This window comes from Vidua macroura, assembly GCF_024509145.1.
Source record: "Vidua macroura isolate BioBank_ID:100142 chromosome W unlocalized genomic scaffold, ASM2450914v1 whyW_random_scaffold_48, whole genome shotgun sequence".
Lineage (NCBI taxonomy): Eukaryota > Metazoa > Chordata > Aves > Passeriformes > Viduidae > Vidua > Vidua macroura.
The window spans coordinates 2,400,795-2,420,010 of record NW_026530536.1 but is presented as its reverse complement, the minus strand read 5'-3'; the positions used below and the strand labels follow the sequence as shown (position 1 = coordinate 2,420,010).

Below are 19,216 nucleotides of genomic sequence, written 5' to 3'. Positions count from 1 at the left end.
GAAACTCAATGAACAGTTATTCTAGTACAGAACAGGGTCTAAAAATATAATGATACCAGCTAAACTTGCAAGGTGCAAAGGGCCTTTTATTTCAGATTAAGTCAATAGGAGTTGGGTGTGTTCATTTTGCATTATCAGGCATAGACTCCCAAGGGGGGGGCAGGTTTACTTACCATAGTAGTTGCTATTCTTCCCATATGTTACATTTATAGGCACATGCCAAGAAAATAAATGCTAGTTATAACTGAAGGACCTAAAAATTTCAGATTGTGCTGTAAACAATTCTATTGCCTGAAGTTGGGGCCCCTTTTCTTCCTTCCCTTCTTGCTAGTACCTGCTATCCCTTTCTGTTGTGTCCTGAGACTTCAAGGTGATCTGCTGATAGAAAATGGTGTTCATCTGTTGCAACTGCAAGGCAGTAACCCAAACAGAAGCACTACAGACTATCTATGCTGACATTTCCACCCAAATAGAATTCCCAGAATTCTAAAGGATCGATTATAGCTGTCCAGACCTCAGGCTGCATGGAACTCCAGTATCTGGAAGTCCCCCTAATCCCTCTAGATGCTGAAGGCAGTGGTGGATGTCATAGCTACAAAAGTGTGCCCAGTTAGAAGAGCTCTTCAGACAAGTAGCTATGTAACAAGACGAGCTCAACAGACATCACAGTATCTAGGAATGTGTGCAGGAGATTAATGTGTGGTGTTGTGAACTGTCCCAGCCTTAAAGGGGAAGGTTACTTTTGTAAGGCCTTTAACACAGTTCCCCACAATATCCTTTTCTCTACATTGAAGAGAGATGGATTTGATGAATGGACTGTTCAATCAATAAGGAATTGGTTGAATGGTCTCATCCAGAGAGTAGTGGTAAACAGCTCAATGTCTGGATGGATATCAATGATGATTGGTGCCCCTCAGGGGTCCATATAGAAATAAGTACTTTTTAATATCTTCATCACTGACATAGACAGTGAGATCAAGTGTACCCTTAGCAAATTTGCAGATGACACCAAGCTGAGTGGTGTGGTTGACATGTCTGAGGGACATGATGCCATTCAGGGGCCTGGACAAGATTGAGAAGTGGGCCGATGTGAACCTTACGAGGTACAACAAGGCCAAGTGCAAGGTCCTGCTCCTGAGTTGGGGAAACCCTCGGTATCAGTACAGGCTGGGGGATGAAAGGATTGAGAGCAGCCCTGCAGAGAAGGACTTGGGGGTACTGGTGGATGAAAACTTTGATATGAGCTGGCAATATTCACTCACAGCACAAAAGGCCAACCATATTCTGTGCTTGATACAAAGAAGTGTGCCCAGTAGGTTGATAGAGATGATTCTTCCACGCTACTCCACTCCTGTGAGACCCCACCTGGAGTGCTGTGTCCAGGTATGGGGTCATCAACACAAGAATGATGTTGACCTGTTAGAGCAGTGTAGAGGTCTGGGCAGTAAGGAGTTAATGCATTGCTATGCCTCAAACACCATTAGGCATTCAAGCCAGCAAGTTAGAACACGATGTGCATGGAAAGGGGGGTTGTACAAAGGTAGGGCAGCACCTTTCTGGAGCCAATTTTCCTGCTGTGGTCCATGGTCACTACACAACATAAACAACAGCAGAAGCACAGAAATGGGGTCAAGGAGCAGGCAAGACCAATAGTGGGGGGTTGAGACCACCAAAAGTCCCTCAAAGCCCCTCAACCCATTTCCAGAAAGGCCCAGAAGAAAGGACTGTGCATGCTAACTCATTTATATGAAGAGCGAGAAACCTAATCCCAAGACAGGGAAAACTTACCTAAAACAGGAGCCCCCACAAAGCCTGGGTGATGCTCCCAAGACCCTGGACACCCTTTTGGCTGGATTTATGCTGGACCCAGGACCTTCTTTCCTCTCCTATCTGATCTCTCACTCTCTCTCTCTTCCCTCTTTTCGTTTATTCTTATTATTATTAGAAGATAGGGGCAAAACATACATCAGTTTCCATGCCAAGTGTGTAGTTTGCTAATAAAACGTTGTGAGCTTTTTTTGGGACCCTTTTGGCTTTTGCTGGTCTTTTTTGACCACAGGTATCTACAAATCTTGAGTGTGTCAAAAATAGGTTAAAAACTGTTATAAAATAGTTAATAATTGTTAAACATGTACTGTTAAAAGTTTGGTTATTATATTGTAAAAGGGGTTAAAAGGGTAGTTATAAGAAATACAGTACTCAACATACCGTATTACACCTAAGTAAGGTGCATTCCCCCCCAAGCAAAAACGAGCCAGCTTGGACCTTGTGTTGGTATCCGGGAAAAAGGCCTGAGGAGCATGAGGCACAACGGAGGGAGATGCTAGCCAGTAAGTATCACCTATCCACAAGCAGGGGGAGGGGCCAAGGGGACAGCAGGGGCAAGTGTGTGCAGAGCGTTTGAGACAGGGCTAGCAGCTTGAGTGGCTCAGAGCCCTGGAGTGAGTTAGGACCTCCTAGTACCACGGTTCCGTCTTTCCACAAGGTGACCGTCTGGGAATGGAGGGAAGCGAAAGAGGGAAGACCGAGTGAGGTACCCCTCACCCCTCCTTGTTCTGGCACTCATGCAGGCCACGTTAAATCCTGGCAAGCCGTCCCCTGGGCGTGTAGGAGGTGGTGGTGAAGGTGTGAGTGACACGCAAACAAGCCATTGTTTCCAGGAATGTGGGGGCTGTGGTGAGAGAGTGAGTCACACACAAATCAGCCTCACAGGTGAACTGGCACCAGAGGCGACCAGATTCAGGGTCCTTCCCGAAGGCCTGGTGGTACTGGAGCCCAGAGAAGCCGACACCAAGGCAAGGGGGGCTACAGTACCATAGGACTTTTATAGCACCGTGGCTGCGAGGGGTGGTCATGTGGCCATATTAAAGGCCACCAAAAAGGAGATACCCCTGAAATCCAAGGAAACAAATTAGCAGACCTGGCGGCTAAAGAAGCAGCTTTAGAAATGGGGGACCCAGTCATAATCCTAAAGGTAAAAGAAGACCAGGGAAAAATAAGGGAAGAGGGGGTACCAATTTTCAGTGACAAGGAGCTAAAAGAAATAGAGAAAATGGGAGGGGTAAAAACATAGGCTGGAAAGTGGTGGACCCCAGATGAGTGACAAATATTCAACCAAATAATAACCAGGAAAGTGATGGAAGAGATACACCGATTAACTCACTGGGGAACGCAAGGAATATGTGATCATTTCCTGAAATATTACATGGTAATGGGAATATATGAAATAGCCACATCCATCACAGGAGAATGTCTAACCTGCCAAAAAGTCAACAAAAAAGTGATATGAAAAACCACTCTGGGAGGGAGAAAATTAGCCATAAGACCTTTCCAGAGTATTCAGGTTGATTTTTCTGAATTAACTCCAGCCCAAGGATATAAACACCTATTGGTCATAGTTGACCATCTAACTCACTGGGTTGAAGCATTCCCCACAAGAAGGGAGACAGCCCAAACTGTGACAAAAGTTCTCTTGGAAGAAATTATTCCGAGATACGGGCTAGTACATATTATTGATTCGGACTGTGGCTCCCACTTTACATCCAGTGTTCTGCAACAAGTCATCAGGGCCCCGGGAATAAAGTGGGAGTTACAAACCCCTTGGCACCTTCAGAGTTCTGGGAGGGTTGAGAGAGTGAATTGGGTCAAATGTTTACCACTAGCCCTATTACGAATGAGACCCAGAACAGATCTAGGGGTCTCTCCTTACAAAATGTTGTTTGGGATGCCTTTCTTGCCCCGTACAGTATTGGGGAACATCTGGAACAGGGGACGACAATGCAAAAATATACAGAAACAGTAACAACAACCCTAGAAGAACTAAGGAAAAAGGGCTACCTCCCCCAAACTTCCTCACTGAACTGTAAAATACATGGTATTAACCTGGGAGACTGGGTATTGATTAAATCATGGAAAAACCCTCCACTAACTGCTCGCTTTGAAGGCCCCTTCCAGATGCTGCCTACAACAAACACCGCAGTAAGAACAAAGGAGCGGGGGTGGACTCATGAAAGTCGAATGATGGGTCCAATACAACCCCCAGCTGAGGCAAGTGAATGGACTATAGCCAACAGAAACGATAAAGACTTGAAATTGGTCCTGAGGAAAGCACCGAAAGAAGCACAACCCTGAACACGACCCCCCCTCAGGAAGCATCCACATTGTTATCCTTATGTCCTTGAAGTTTGTTAATGTCTGTTATAGTTACAGTATAAGTTCTAGTTTTGTTCAGCTAAGAAGTGACAATCAAAATAACATCTCTGTTTCCGGTACTGTTCCATAGAGCACTCTCCTTGCAACCCTAATTGGGATCAAATTGAGAGAAGGGAGTCGATACAATAAGGATCATGGCAGAATGTGCCCAGAAGAAGGGAAAACCAGAGGTGGGAGGCAAGACTGGATTGGGAACTACCTCTGGGAAATACTCTCTGGGCACCAAGAAAACCCCTGTGGTTCGAGAGGTGAGAAGGCCAGCCTGTACCAGACTCCCACTCGTAGCAATGCTACTACTCATCCACTTCAGAAGAAGTGGAGGAAACACTTGTAAGTGTTACTATCCCTTGTATAGAGGAGATACAGTAAGTGTATTAATCAGAGTACACACAAACATGAATCCCAAATGTATCGATCACTCCCAGTTAACAACCTGTAAAGAGGATAATAAAATATATTGGCTGGCTAAAAATATTGCAAACCCAAGCCAGAGGATGTCAGGAGAGTGCCCTATGAAAGAAAGATGGGTATGTTTTGAACAAGAAAGTAAAACCAATTTAGAGGATACATTCAAAGAGAAAGAAGTGCAATTGAAAAGACAAAGGGATAGAGATGGACAAATATATGGTAAGAATCTTTTTATCTTTATGGTGGAAAAGATTACAAGAGAATTTAATTTGACTGATTGTTTGGTGTGCGGGGGGACACACTTAAGTGAGATTTGGCCATGGGATGATATCAGTTTAGGTCCCCTAGACATTTTAAAATGGATTACTTCAAGAAAAAGCATGGTAGTACCCAAAAGAAGGGGAGTGGAAGCTAAAATCAACAATAGAGGAAGAGTGTTTATCAAGAAAAGGGAAAATGTATACTATAGAAGTACGACAAACGCCATATAAAAGATATCTAGCAGCAAATGACACACACACCAGGTGGATCCCAGAAACCCCCCATTCATACTGGTCAATGGTAAAAACTGAAAGTAGATGTGTATACAGTGAAAGAGAAAAAATGTTTGAATGCTTAGGAGATTATATTAACCCATTCTGGGCAATAGAAACCTTATCCAAATATTGGAAACATATAACAATTCAAGATTCTAATTTCTGGGATGCACCTAAAAATTTATTTTGGATCTGTGGTAACACGGCATATGCGAAGTTACCGGGAGGGTGGACTGGGAGTTGCACAATTGGAGCAATAAAACAATCCTTTTTCTTACTGCCTAAGGATGCGAAATCAAACTTGGGAGTCCCGGTATATGATGATCTGGCCAGAAAGAAAAGGAGTTTAATTGGCGGAACTCAAAATTGGAACAATGAAATTTGGACCCCACAAAAGATTATTGATACTTATGGGCTGGCTACCTGGGCCCAAGATGGATCCTGGGGGTACAGAACCCCAGTATATATGCTCAATCGCATCATCCATTTGCAAGCAGTACTTGAAATAATCTCAAATCAAACAACTCTGATCACTGATCTTTTAAACCAGCAGCAACAACACGATCAGTAATTTACCAGATCCAATTGGCAGTAGACTACCTCCTTGCAGAGGAAGGAGGGATCTGTGGGAAATTTAATACTTAAGAATGCTGCCTAGAGATCGATGACCACAGTCATGTAATTAAAAACATTACTCAAAATATTAGAAAACTAACCTATGTTGGAACACAAAAATGGACCCCATTGTTTGGAGACTCTGATTGGTGGGACAACTTGTTCACCTGGAACGGTAAATGGTGGAAGAAATTGGCCTTCTTTGTGGCGTGTGCACTAGCAAGTATATTTCTATCATGTACAATTCCATGTCTAGTCTGGATAGTAATCATCATTGTCCAAAGCAGCATCATGCTGCAATGTAACATAGAAGGGGAAAATGGCGAAAAAGCAATGTTAATAAAAGAACAGTGTGATCAGAGTGCCAAAGATATGCTTGAACAGTAAGAGAAATTGAGAAAAGTAGAAGTTGAACTTTAAAAGGTTGATGGAGGCTGGAAGCCTGATCAAACAGAGGGGGAAATTGTCAAAAATAGGTTAGAAACTGTTGTAAAATCGTTGATAATTGTTAAACATGTACAGTTTAAAAGTTTGTTTATTATATTGTAAAAGGGGTTAAAAGGGTAGTTATAAGAAATACGGTACTCAACATACTGTATACTGTATTACACCTAAGTAAAGTGCATTCCCCGCCCCCCCTCCCCAAGCAAAAATGAGCCAGCCTGGACAGAACTGTAAGGGCCAATCAACTGCTTTAACCTTCATGCAAATGAAGGATCCCAGCAGAAACCAATCCAAAGTGTTATATGTAACAGGTATAATTCGTGCCATTTTTAGCATAATATATGTAATATTAAATATTTGTTAGAATGTACCCTTTTGTATTAGAAGCCCCCCCCACCCTCTCAGGCAAAACCAGGTGTGTGTTGAAACCCGATTTACAAGCAAAAGGCTGTGCCTTGCCAGGAGACGGGCCTTATTTGGAGCGATAGGGAGACACCCAGGCGCTGATCATCGCATGAATGACCCGAGATGGACATCAGGAATATCCCCCAGGCTGATACATGTGAATACTGTGTTCCCATAAATTTCATCAAGGGTTTCAACAACTCCAGACTTCGAATTGTTCTACCTTGTCACCAAGAAGGAAATCTTATCAACTTATGGGACTCTGAATGAAACAAAGGACTGAATGCCAAAATCCTGGCTTCAGGCAAAATTTTCCCTATAAAAGTCGCTTGTACCAGGATGGTGGTGTGGGAGCATAGAGGAAAACCTCTGCTGAGGCTGACCTCTGTGTCTCGCACCCAGCACCGATCCCGGGCTCAGTGCTGCCCTTTCCTTGTGGCTGGCTAGTTAGATTTCTATTGCTAAAATAAATTTTAAATTTTATTTTTAATTTGGCTGGATCATTTTTAATTTATAACAATCTTGGTGACCCTGACGTGATACGGTTTGGGGGTATCCAGGGGGTTCCCTACCCTCGATCCGGGCGTTGCCCCGCTGAGTTCAGCGGCCAGACGGGAAGGAGGAATCCCACGGAACCAACCGGATTACGAAAAGCCGCAAAAGCCACGTTAAGGAAAAAAAGTGGGCCCAGAGCTCTCAGAATTCGGAGCCAAGTCTCCAAGGCTGCAGCAGAAATTTTTCACTCATAAAATCAATGTGCACGAAGAATCCACGTGGGAAAAGGAGCCGTAAGTATCGTGTGGTTGAGTGAGGTGTGAGTGGGTGTGTGTGTGAGACGTGACTTTGTCACGGGGCGAGAGCGGGCCCAATAAACTGCAGTTTCACTATCCCACGAGGGAAGTGGTCGGCTACGGGGGAAGTAAAAGAACTTGGGTACACTCACAACACGCATACGACCTGAAACTCGGAGAGTTACAGGAATCCACTCATGGATGGGTCGGGGGAGGGAAAGTACGTTCTCATGGGTTCGAGAAATTGGTAAACCTCACCGACTTCTGGACTCGGGGAGTCCAGGAAAACAGGTAAAAAGAGAGCTCACCCTTCTTCCAACTGAAAACCCACAGAGTGGTTCACTGTGCGGCTACTAAGTTGGCAAGGCTCGGTCGGGGACAGACCGGTTTAAACACTTGGTAAGACTCGGTCCAGGACAGGACCGAAGTGTACATTTAGCACACGGGTAACTGACTTCTTGGAACGGCTTGCGGACACTGACTCGGAAATACGGTAAGGAAAACTTTAAACATGGGACAAAGGAACAGTAAGGTTCAGGGGAGAACTCAAGGGAAGAGCTCTAAATCCGGAAAAGGTAAGAACTTAAAATCGGGGAAAAATAAATTGGGAGAAGGGAAAAAGGATGGGTTGCCCGAAATTCCAAGGGAAAGCCCCTTGGGCTGGATGTTAGAGCACTGGGAGGACTGCTCCTTGAGGCGGAAGAAGTCCAAAGAAAAAATTATACACTACTGTGTAGAGGTATGGGGAAATTGGAAAATACCTATACTGGCCCATTTTTGGTACCTTTGAAAGTAAGTTTTGCCAAGCACTATCTGACCACTTATATGAAGAAGGGGAGTGGGATGATGAGGAGCTGGAGTATGCCAGGCTATAGGAATATGCTAGCGCGCGGCTGTTCCCTATTAAGACCTCCGGCAGCAAGGTAAGTTCAGGTAAAACTTGGGAACCCCTGGAAAACCTACCACCCCCATACCAAGTTCCTCCATCACAAGCACAGGTCCCGGCGGTCCCACCAACAGCACCTCCAGCTCAGTCTGCATCGCCACCTAATGCCCAAATACTGGCTGCAGATGCACCGGGACCTTCTCAACCCCCCCCTTCCCACACAACACGGGGACACACACACACATACACTTCACACTGGGGAAAACACATCTCCTCCCACCAATAGAATTTGGCGTAAAGCAAGGAGAGAAAATATGGAGGGTAGTGATGATGAAAGGGACAGACCTAATCTATACCGTTTAAGGGAAGTCCCAACTGCCCCCGGAGTCATCGGATTTGTAAACGTTCCCATCAATTAGGGGGTATGTAAGGGCTTCTAAAAAGGAAATGGGGAAACTAATGGATGACCCGTTGGGGGTGGCAGAGAGGTTGGATGAATTCTTGGGAAATATTATATACTCATACAATGATATCTCAGCCATATTAAGATCCTTGTTTAATGCGGAAGAACAAGATATGATAAGGCAGGCTGCCATCAAGGATTGGGAATTCAGAAACCCCCAGGGAGGGAGCGGGGCGGAGAAGTGGCCGGAACAAAGACCATCATGGAACGCTCAGGTGGAGGAGGATGAGGCCAAAATGATCGGACTAAGAAACATGGTAACATAAGGTATCCGGGGAGCGGTCCCCAAAGGACAAAATATTAGTAAAGCACTAGGGGAGTGTCAAGGGAAGGACGAAACTCCCACAGAATGGTTGGAAAGGCTCAGGAAGAGCCTTCAAATGTACTCAGGTACTGATCCTGAATCCCCTGTAGGGGGAATCCTTTTAAAAATGCAATTAGTTGCAAAATCATGGGAAGACATTCGGAGGAAATTGGAGAAGATAGATAATTGGCAAGAGAAAAGCCTACAAGAATTGTTAAAAGAAGCGCAAAGGGTATATATGAGGAGGGATGAGGAGAAACAAAAGATACAAGCCAAGGTGTTGGTAGCAGCAGTTAGGGAAGCAAACAAACAAGAGCAAGCCCAAACAATGGGAAAGCCGGCTTAGGCTCGAAAGCCCCAGGGAAAGCCGGGACCTACACAAAGGAAGGACAAACAGGTAAGTGCCCCTGAATGCTTTTACTGTAAAAAAAGAGGACACCTCAAGAGGGACTGTAAAAAAAGGATGAAAGATGAAATGATTTTTCAGGAAGATTAGAGGTGTCAGGGGCTTTATAATTTGGGGTCACGAACATCTGGAGAGCCCTTGATAAAATTAAAGGTTGGACCCCAAAAGCAGGAGTTGATTTTTTTTGGTTGATTCAGGAGCAGAAAGAACCACAGTCCAGCAACTACCTCCTGGGTGCACAAAAAGTAAGGATTCTATGACAGTAATTGGGGCAAAAGGGGAACCCTTTCAGGTCATTGTCTTGAGGGACATAGAAATAGAATCTGAAAATAAAATCTGTGTGGGGGACATCTTATTAGTAGAAGAAACAGAATACAATTTACTGGGAAGGGACCTGATGGTGGTGCTAGGGATAAGCATAATTTCGAAGGACTCAAAACTCATGGTAAGTTTATATAAGCTAACCACCGAGGATAAGATTGATCCCAGGGTTCGGCACACTCCGGGGGAAGCTGTAAAATTAGACATGGAACCAATTCACATCGAAATTGAGAGACCAGAGGATCCCATAAGGATCAAACAATATCCCATCCCTTTAGAGGGAAGAAAGGGATTGAAACCGATAATCGAGGATTTAATAAAGAGAGGCACATTAGAACCTTGCATGTCAAGACATAATACACCTATCTTGGCAGTTCAGAAACCGGATGGTAGTTACCGATTGGTACAAGATTTAAGAGCAGTAAATCAAAGAACAAAAACCTTATTTCCCACGGCCTCTAATCCATATACTTTGTTGAATAATATCTCCCCGGAAGATATATGGTATAGTGTGATTGACTTGAAAGACACCTTCTGGACTTGCCCCCTAGCTGAGGGGAGCCGGGATTTCTTTGCCTTCCAATGGGAGGACCCGGACACACAAAGAAAACAACAATTAAGGTGGACTTCCCTCCCTCAAGGGTTTGTGGATTCACCTGATCTTTTTGGTCAAGCCCTTGAAAGATTGCTTAGCGAATTTGTGCCAATTCCTGGGACCAAACTGTTACAGTATGTGGATGATTTATTGGTAGCTGGTTCTAACGAAGAGGAAGTACGAATGAGAACTATAGCTTTATTGAATTTCCTGGGAAAACGGGGATTGAAGGTATCAAAGTCTAAATTACAATTCACAGAGCCCGAAGTAAAATACTTAGGGCACTGGTTAACAAAAGGGAAAAAGAAATTAGATCCAGACCGGGTGGCCGGAATAATTGCACTGCCTCCCCCAAAAACAAAAAGGGAAGTTAGGCAGTTGCTGGGACTTTTGGGTTATTGCAGGCAATGGATTTAAGGATACAGTGAAAAGGTAAGGTTTCTCTATGACAAACTTACCACAGATAGGTTCAAATTGACTGAACAAGATGAAGAAGGCTTCAGGGAATTAAAGGAAACCCTCATGGCAGCCCCTGTATTGAGTCTCGCTGATGTAAAAAGGCCTTTTCAGCTTTTTGTAGATGTTAGCAATCACACTGCCCACGGAGTTCTAACCCAGGACTGGGCAGGGGCCAAGAAACCGGTCAGATACCTATCCAAGCTCCTGGATCCTGTCAGCAGGGGGTGGCCCACTTGCTTACAAGCAATTGTGGCCGTGGCAATATTGGTCGAAGAAGCCAAAAAGGTAACATTCGGGGCTTCATTGACCATCTACTCCCCCCACAATGTAAGGAGCATTTTACAGCAAAAAGCTGACAAGTGGCTGACAGACGCTAGGCTTCTGAAATACGAAGCCATTTTAATTCACTCCCACGACTTGGAGCTAAAAACCACCCTGGCACAAAACCCGGCCCAATTCCTATTTGGGGACACTCCAGGAGACCTGTCCCACGATTGTATTGAGATGGTAGAACTACAAACCAAAATAAGACTGGATTTAGAGGAAGAAGAGCTCGAGGAAGGGGAAAAATGGTTTGTGGACGGTTCTACAAGGGTAGTAGAAGGCAAAAGAAAGTCGGGATATGGGGTCATTGATGGGCAAACGGGAAAGGTGGTGGAGTCTGGACCCCTGAATGCAGGGTGGTCAGCTCAAGCCTGTGAGCTATATGCATTATACAGGGCATTGCTGGGACTTGAAGGGAAAAAGGGGACGATTTTCACTGATTCCAAATACGCATTTGGGGTAGTGCATACCTTTGGGAAAATTTGGGAGGAAAGGGGACTCCTAAATACCCGGGGAAATGGGCTAATTCATGAAGGAATAATTAAACAAAGATTAAAAGCTATCAGAGGGCCAAAGGCAGTTGCTGTAGTCCATGTAAAAGGACACCAGGCCGGGATGCAGTTCCGAACTCGGGGGAACAATTTAGCCGACAAAGAGGTGAAAAGTGCAGCTTTGTTACAAGTAAGTATCCCGGAGGTTGAAAGAGAGGAAACCCAGGAATCTCCCCCACCCCACAACCTTCCAAAAAGGAGATAGAGGATTATCAAAAGATTGGGGGGCGTCTGGAAGGAGGTAAGTGGAAGTTGCCAGACGGGAGGGAATTGCTATCAAAAGAATACACTAGGAAGATTCTAAGGAGATTGCACCAACAAACACACTGGGGGGCCCAAGCACTAGCCGAGCAATTCCTGAGATTCTTTGGCTGTAAAGGTATATATGAACTGGCTAAGAAAGAGGTACAGGGGTGCATAATCTGCAAAAAAATAAATAGGGCAAACTCTCGGAAACTAACACTGGGGAGTCGCCCAGCAGCTTACCGACCTTTTGAAAGAATACAGGTAGATTTCACTGATCTACCTGAGGTCGGGAGATAGAAATTTTTATTAGTCATAGTAGACAAACTAACCCACTGGGTGGAGGCTTTTCCAAGCTCCAGGGCTACAGCCCAGACAGTATTGAGGTTCTTATTAGAGGAAATTATACCCCGATAAGGGTTAGCAAGCTACATTGATTCGGACCAAGGAACACATTTTACTTCAAAGATTATTAAACAATTGGCAGATACCTTAGGTATTAGATGGGATTATCACACCCCGTGGCACCCTCAGAGTTCTGGGCAAGTTGAAAGGATGAATCAAACATTAAAAGCTCAATTAGCCAAACTAATGTTAGAAACAAAAATGTCATGGATAAAATGTCTCCCGTTGGCCTTATTAAACATAAGAACTATGCCCCATTCCGAAACGGGGCTTTCACCTTTTGAAATGTTATATGGGATGCCTTATACTCATGGTATGCCTGTAGGGCATCCGAGATTAGAGGATGGGCAAATGCAACCATACCTGATAGCATTAAATAAGAATCTCGAGGAATTGCGAAAGCAGGGGGTAATCATGCAGCACAGCCCCCTTGGCTTCTCCATACATAAGATACAGCCTGGGGACAGGTTTCTCATAAAAACATGGAAAGAAGTTCCACTATCCTCTCATTGGGAGGGACCCTATATTGTCCTTTTAACTACAGACACTGCTATACACACTGCAGAGAAGGGGTGGACACACACGTCAAGGGTGAAAAAAGTTGACCTTCAGGACCGAGCCCCGGAGTGGAAAGTCACCTCCTCCCCTGGAGATTTGAAGATAACCTTGTGCTGGCCAAGTAAATGACCGAAAATAACTCGGTCAGATGCTCTGTGCCAGATTGTAACTGTTACCCCTTTGTGCATTTCATTTGCGAATACTGTTATAAGGGGTGGGTTGTTCACTGTCGGAGAGGAATAAGACCTAGTGGGCTGTGTGCAAAGTGCTTTAAACAAGAACAAAACCTGACTAGCCGTTTTCTGGTATTGGCCACCAGGCTGAGACTGATTCAGTTGGATTCAATAATTTGGTTTCGTCTATTTCAAAACAGATTGAGGGGGAAATTACAAACAAAAGCTAAAATCATTACTGTTGAGTGCCGTAGGTTGAACAAGGTACCCTGCAGCGCAGATCCTGTTGAATTACGCCGGTGAAGCATTTTTAAGCGAAGGTATGCAGCTCAGTCTTGCTATGAAACCACCGATGAGGATTCCTGCTGCCAAGAAGATGGTCTACCCCACCGCTGGAGGCACCCCAGTGGGCGCAGGGAACGGCAGAGGAATCCTAGCAGTGGGAGTAATCCTGACGAGCTTGAGTCTAGCCACGTGCCTCAGTAACCTTCCTAACCCTGAAACAGGGGAATCCGGTGGCAGGTACCCAGGAGGTCCAGTGCCCCTTACCCCATGGAACTGCAGTAAGGGTAAGCTTAATAAACCTTGTTCTAAAATGAACACTCAACAGGGGGCATACAAATTCAAGGAAAAATTAAAAATATACCTCGAAAATGGACAGTCAGCACATAAATTGCACCGAAGGACCCCAGGGGAAATTTCCATTCCAGCTTGTAGCAAATGTAACCGTATTGTGTGGATTTGTGGGAAGCAAGAGTCAGTTTTTGTCGCTTATTTTCAAGCCAATTCACTGTGTTATAACCCCGATGAACTAGGTATGTGTGTGATGGGGGGAAAAACCTACTGGGTGGGAAATAACCTGAAGTATGAAAACAGGATACCTCTAAAAACTGAGCCAATTATCCTGGACCTTTTAGAGGACCAGGATGACAGGGTTTGTTTACAGTATGACAAAATATTCTGCTTCACAAAGGACAAAGAGGGAATGGACCCAGAAAATAAGATGAAACAGGTAATGCAAGAGGTAAAAAGACAGGAGGCTGAGATGAGAAAAAAGAGGATGGAACAGGAAAGGTTGAAAACTCTAAGTGAGCAATATGACCAACTGGAAAAACAATACACAAAATGGGGATTACCTGCTTCAGATCAGAATCTATTTGTGGATCTGATGCAGGAAATTGCCACTGAACTAGGGTTGTCAAATTGCTGGATCTGTGGGGGGCTAAAATCTGCTGAGAAATGGCCTTGGAAGGGCAAGGGTTTGACTCCTCAACAACTACTGAAGTGGAAGGCCAACAGGACCCCCAAAATAATTCAAAGACCAGAGGGGTGGGTTCTGGATAAACAGGTAATCGGAACTTTCTGTCTCAGCAGAGAAGGTAGAGAATACTCAGAAGTTGTAGGCTACACTCTGTGCGTATCCACTTTGACCATAAATTCTACCAGCAAAGTTAAGACCTGGCAGCCCGAAAGCCCTACTGGGTATTGGAGCCAGGAGAAAAAGGATAAGTGTAAATGGAGTGACAAAATCGGGCTTTGCTGGAACAAAAGCCCCCGGAGCCAACCTATACCGGTCAATTGGCGAGTTAAGTAAGTACTGTGATGAACCGGAGAACATAAGGAATAGATGGAAAGCGCCAAATGGGTTGTACTGGATCTGTGGAAAAAAGGCCTACAGCGAGTTACCTCAACGCTGGAAGGGATCCTGCACGGTAGGACTAATCAGACCTGTTTTCTTCACTTTACCCAGGTCAGAAAGCAGCTCACTGGGGGCCCCCTTGTATGAATCTCTAAACCAGGAGAGGAGAAGCTTAAAAGAAAAATTTCCTCTCATTGGTGGGGGACAAACTTGGGGGGAGGACGAATGGCCTGCTTAAAGAATTATTGAATACTATGGTCCGGCCACATGGGCACAGGATGGGTCATGGGGATATAGGACCCCCATCTATTTGCTGAACCGCTTAATAAGACTGCAGGCTGTGGTAGAGATCGTATCCAATCATATTTCAGATGCCCTCAAATTATTATCCAAGCACACTCTCAGATGAGGGCTTTTGTATACCAAAACAGGATAGCCCTTGATTACTTACTGGCCGAGGAAGGGGGTGTCTGTGGGAAATTTAACGAATCTCAGTGTTGTGTGGAGATAGACGATTACTATTAGAGACCTGGCCACAGAAATCAAGCGAGTAGCCCATGTCCCAGTACAAAAGTGGAACTCCCTGCTCCAGTCATTGTGGTGGGACCATTTGTTCGACGGGGCCTGGTGGAAAAAGGTAATTTTCTTCATTTCATGCTCGGTGGCAGGGGTCATATTCCTACCCTGTCTCATCCCCTGTTTTATAAGTCTCATACACTCAGTAGTACAGGAGATGCAGATGGCAGCCTTACTCACAGATCCAGAATCCGCTCTAGGAAAAACAAACCAGGTATCAAAACTGATGACACTAGAAGAGGAAACACCATATAGCAGGGCAGCTGAAGCCCTAGCCAGATTCAAAAAACAAATAAAGGGAAGAGAATAGACACACAAATACTACCACAAAATTCTGGGAGAAGACTTGAATGTGGGGAATTAAGGGAAAAATATATATTAAACTTTTTGTATGCTCTGTGACCTTATATGAAATAAAATAAAAACTATAGAAATCAGTAGAAGTAATAAGTAGGGCGCGAATTAATGGGTTAATATAAAAGGTGGGGGATTGTTATATGTAACAGGTATAATTCATGCCATTTTTAGCATATATATAATGTTGCCTTACGCGGAGAAGGCAGGCGACCTGGTTTCAAGACACAGCACGGCGACCCGGCCTCACCCGGGTCACTCGGGCCACTGACATGCACAGACACCAAGGTGGTGGATGGTCAAATGGCGTTTATTATCTCATCTCGTGAGGTTAAATAGTCAAGGGGGTCTTACTACGTCAAAGGGGGACGGTGGATCCGGCTAGGGTTAGTAAGGAGTGGAAAACTACTGGAGTTAGGAGGGGCTGCATGCTTCAGGGGTGATTGATTACCTATAGCAGGATGAGGGGGGAAGGGTCTTGCTTTCCGTCACATCCCGAGATTTTCCGTTCGCCTGTCCCTATCTACCACAATATAATATTAAATATTTGTTAGAATGTACCCTTTTGTATTAGAAGCCCCCCCCACCCTCTCAGGCAAAACCAGGTGTGTGTTGAAACCCGATTTACAAGCAAAAGGCTGTGCCTTGCCAGGAGACGGGCCTTATTTGGAGCGATAGGGAGACACCCAGGCGCTGATCATCGCATGAATGACCCGAGATGGACATCAGGAATATCCCCCAGGCTGATACATGTGAATACTGTGTTCCCATAAATTTCATCAAGGGTTTCAACAACTCCAGACTTCGAATTGTTCTACCTTGTCGCCAAGAAGGAAATCTCATCAACTTATGGGACTCTGAATGAAACAAAGGACTGAATGCCAAAATCCTGGCTTCAGGCAAAATTTTCCCTATAAAAATCGCTTGTACCAGGATGGTGGTGTGGGAGCATAGAGGAAAACCTCCGCTGAGGCTGACCTCTGTGTCTCGCACCCAGCACTGATCCCGGGCTCAGTGCTGCCCTTTCCTTGTGGCTGGCTAGTTAGATCTCTATTGCTAAAATAAATTTTTAATTTTAATTTTAATTTGGCTGGATCATTTTTCATTTATAATAAAAGGAACAAAAAACAGTATAAAAATGGGGTATCTGAGTCGGTGAGACTGTGCTGCTCCACCTGGAACATCAGGAACATCCCTGCTCAAGAAACGAAGAAGATCCAGTGCCGGCTCTGCAGCATCCTCGCTTGTCGGGAATACTTCTGCTCAACCCGCGGGCCCCCTAAGCTTTAGGCCTTAAAATAAAAGCTGAAATCACTTTAGCTCCGGGAGTGTGTTCCCATTTATAACATGTATTCCCTTCCATATAGGAGTGGGACACAAGTGGGTCCAGAGGAGGGTCACACAACTGATGAGAGGGTTGGAACACCTCTCCTATGAAGGAAGGCTGAGAGAGTTGGGGTTGTTCAGCCTGAAGAAGAGAAGGTGTCAGGGAGACAAGATTGCAGCTCTTTAATACTTAAAGAGGGCTTATAAGAAAGATGGGGACAGACTTTTTAGTAGGGCCAGTTGCAAGAGGACAAGGAGTAATGGTTTTAGACTAAAAGATTCAGACTATGTTAAGGAAACTTCCCAGTCTGACCATTGAAGAGATTCTCTGGCGATCACACTCCCAGTGCCAGAGACTTTAACTGCTGGGACTGGAACCCCTTCACAAGTGGGTGGCTCCAGTGAGTGTGGCTCCCTCCACATCCCACTCACACAAAGGGTTCTGGTTTGAAAGCAAAACTAGTGAGAGACTCCAAGTCAGAAATGCAACTTATTGGGAAAAGGGAAAAAAAAGACAAAAATACATGCAATGATACAAAAGGAAGACCACTGACAAAGTCAGAATACAACCTGACACGCGCTTTGGCCAGCGTGCTGGTAGCAGTCCAAATTGGAGTGGCTGCAGTCCTCTTGGAGTGGCAGATGTGGTTGCTGTGTCTTCTCGGAAACCTGTGGAAAGGCTGCCTTTCTGTCTAGAAATTCCTGGATTTATCCAGGTGGGAATGCCTAGCTTCTCCCCCTGGGCAGAGCATCTCACAATGGGCTGATGTTATTCTGAGTCACGAGGTGTGTCCTTAATCACCTGTTAAAAAGAACTGGCTCCTGGAGACTGTTATCTCTGAGTCATTCGGCAAGACATTGATGGGCCTATTAACAGGAGATAAGGAAAACTGTCCAGATGCAACTGCTACTCGGATGGTAATAGGAAACATCTTGGTGCTCAGTCTTGGACATTATCCACCCCTTTTCCTATTTCCATCTGCATTGTGATGAAACCTTACACATAGCTCTCACTTAAGACTAAGTTTCCTTGTGGTAAACAACGGGTTTCCCCATCCTTCTGCATTACCCACCAAGTATAACCGGGTCCTTGAGCAAAAACAATCCCACGGATGGGTTTGTCTTTGCCTGGGGTGGGATTAATCCAAACAGTCTTTCCTAAAATACCTTTCATATGTACCACAGGGACTTTATCTCCATCCACTGAGTGCAAGGGTTCAGATTGGGCAGGACCAGCTCGATTGACGGACCCTCGGGTGTTGACCATCCAGGTAGCTTTTGTCAAGTTCAATTCCCAATTCCTGAAGTTTCCCCCACCGAGTGCCTTCAGGGTGGTCTTAAGCAGTCCATTGCATCGTTCAACTTTCCCGGCAGCTGGTGCATGATAGGGGATATGATATATCCACTCAATGCCATGTTCTTTGGCCCAGGTGTTGATAAGGCTGTTCTTGAAATGGGTCCCATTGTCCAACTCAATTCTTTCAGGGGTGCCGTGTCTCCACAAGACCTGCTTTTCTAGGCCTAAGATGGTGTTCCAGGCAGTGGCATGAGGCACAGGGTAGGTTTCTAACCATCCTGTGGTTGCTTCCACCATGGTCAGTACATAGCGCTTGCCTTGGCGGGTTTGGGGCAGCATGATATAGTCAATTTGCCAGGCTTCCCCATACCTGTATTTCAGCCATCGCCCACCGTACCACAGAGGCTTCACCCGCTTGGCCTGTTTGATTGCAGCACAGGTCTCGCAGTCGTGCATGACCTGTGAGATGTTGTCCATAGTAAAGTCCACCCCTCGGTCACGGGCCCATCGGTATGTTGCGTCTCTCCCCTGATGACCAGAAGCATCATGGGCCCATGTAAAAGTCCGTCTGAAGCCCCTCATTTTCCATTCTGCCTTCCGATTGCCACGAGAAAGAATCCCTTCCCCCACTGCAGTTCCGGCTTAGAACAGGACACAGTGCAGGTGCAACCACTGAACCGTCATGCTGGATGTTCCGAACAAGGCCTGGCAAGAACTTGGCAAGGAGTTGGCAAGGACTTGGCAAAGACCCGACATGGACCCAGCACGGGACAGCCTGACGCGCGGCCTGCTTCTAATCTCCATTCTTAAGCCAAATGAACTTTTGGGGTGACTCCTGTGGTCCTTCATTGAAGACCCCTCATCTGCCTCGTTACCACTGTGACAAACAAAGAATGGGAACCCTCCTCCCAAGGACTGAGACCCC

At 45.3% G+C, this 19,216-nt stretch overlaps 1 protein-coding gene across 1 annotated transcript in view; it reads right to left on the bottom strand.

Moving 5' to 3' along the window:
- Window positions 1-18,768, bottom strand: part of LOC128822752 (E3 ubiquitin-protein ligase RNF38-like) — a 53,616-nt gene extending 34,848 nt beyond the window's left edge. Inside the window, 1 exon segment of the mRNA XM_054004560.1 lies at window positions 18,598-18,768. Within this exon segment, the coding sequence (XP_053860535.1) occupies window positions 18,598-18,768 (171 nt within the window).
- Window positions 18,769-19,216: the final 448 nt, after the last annotated feature.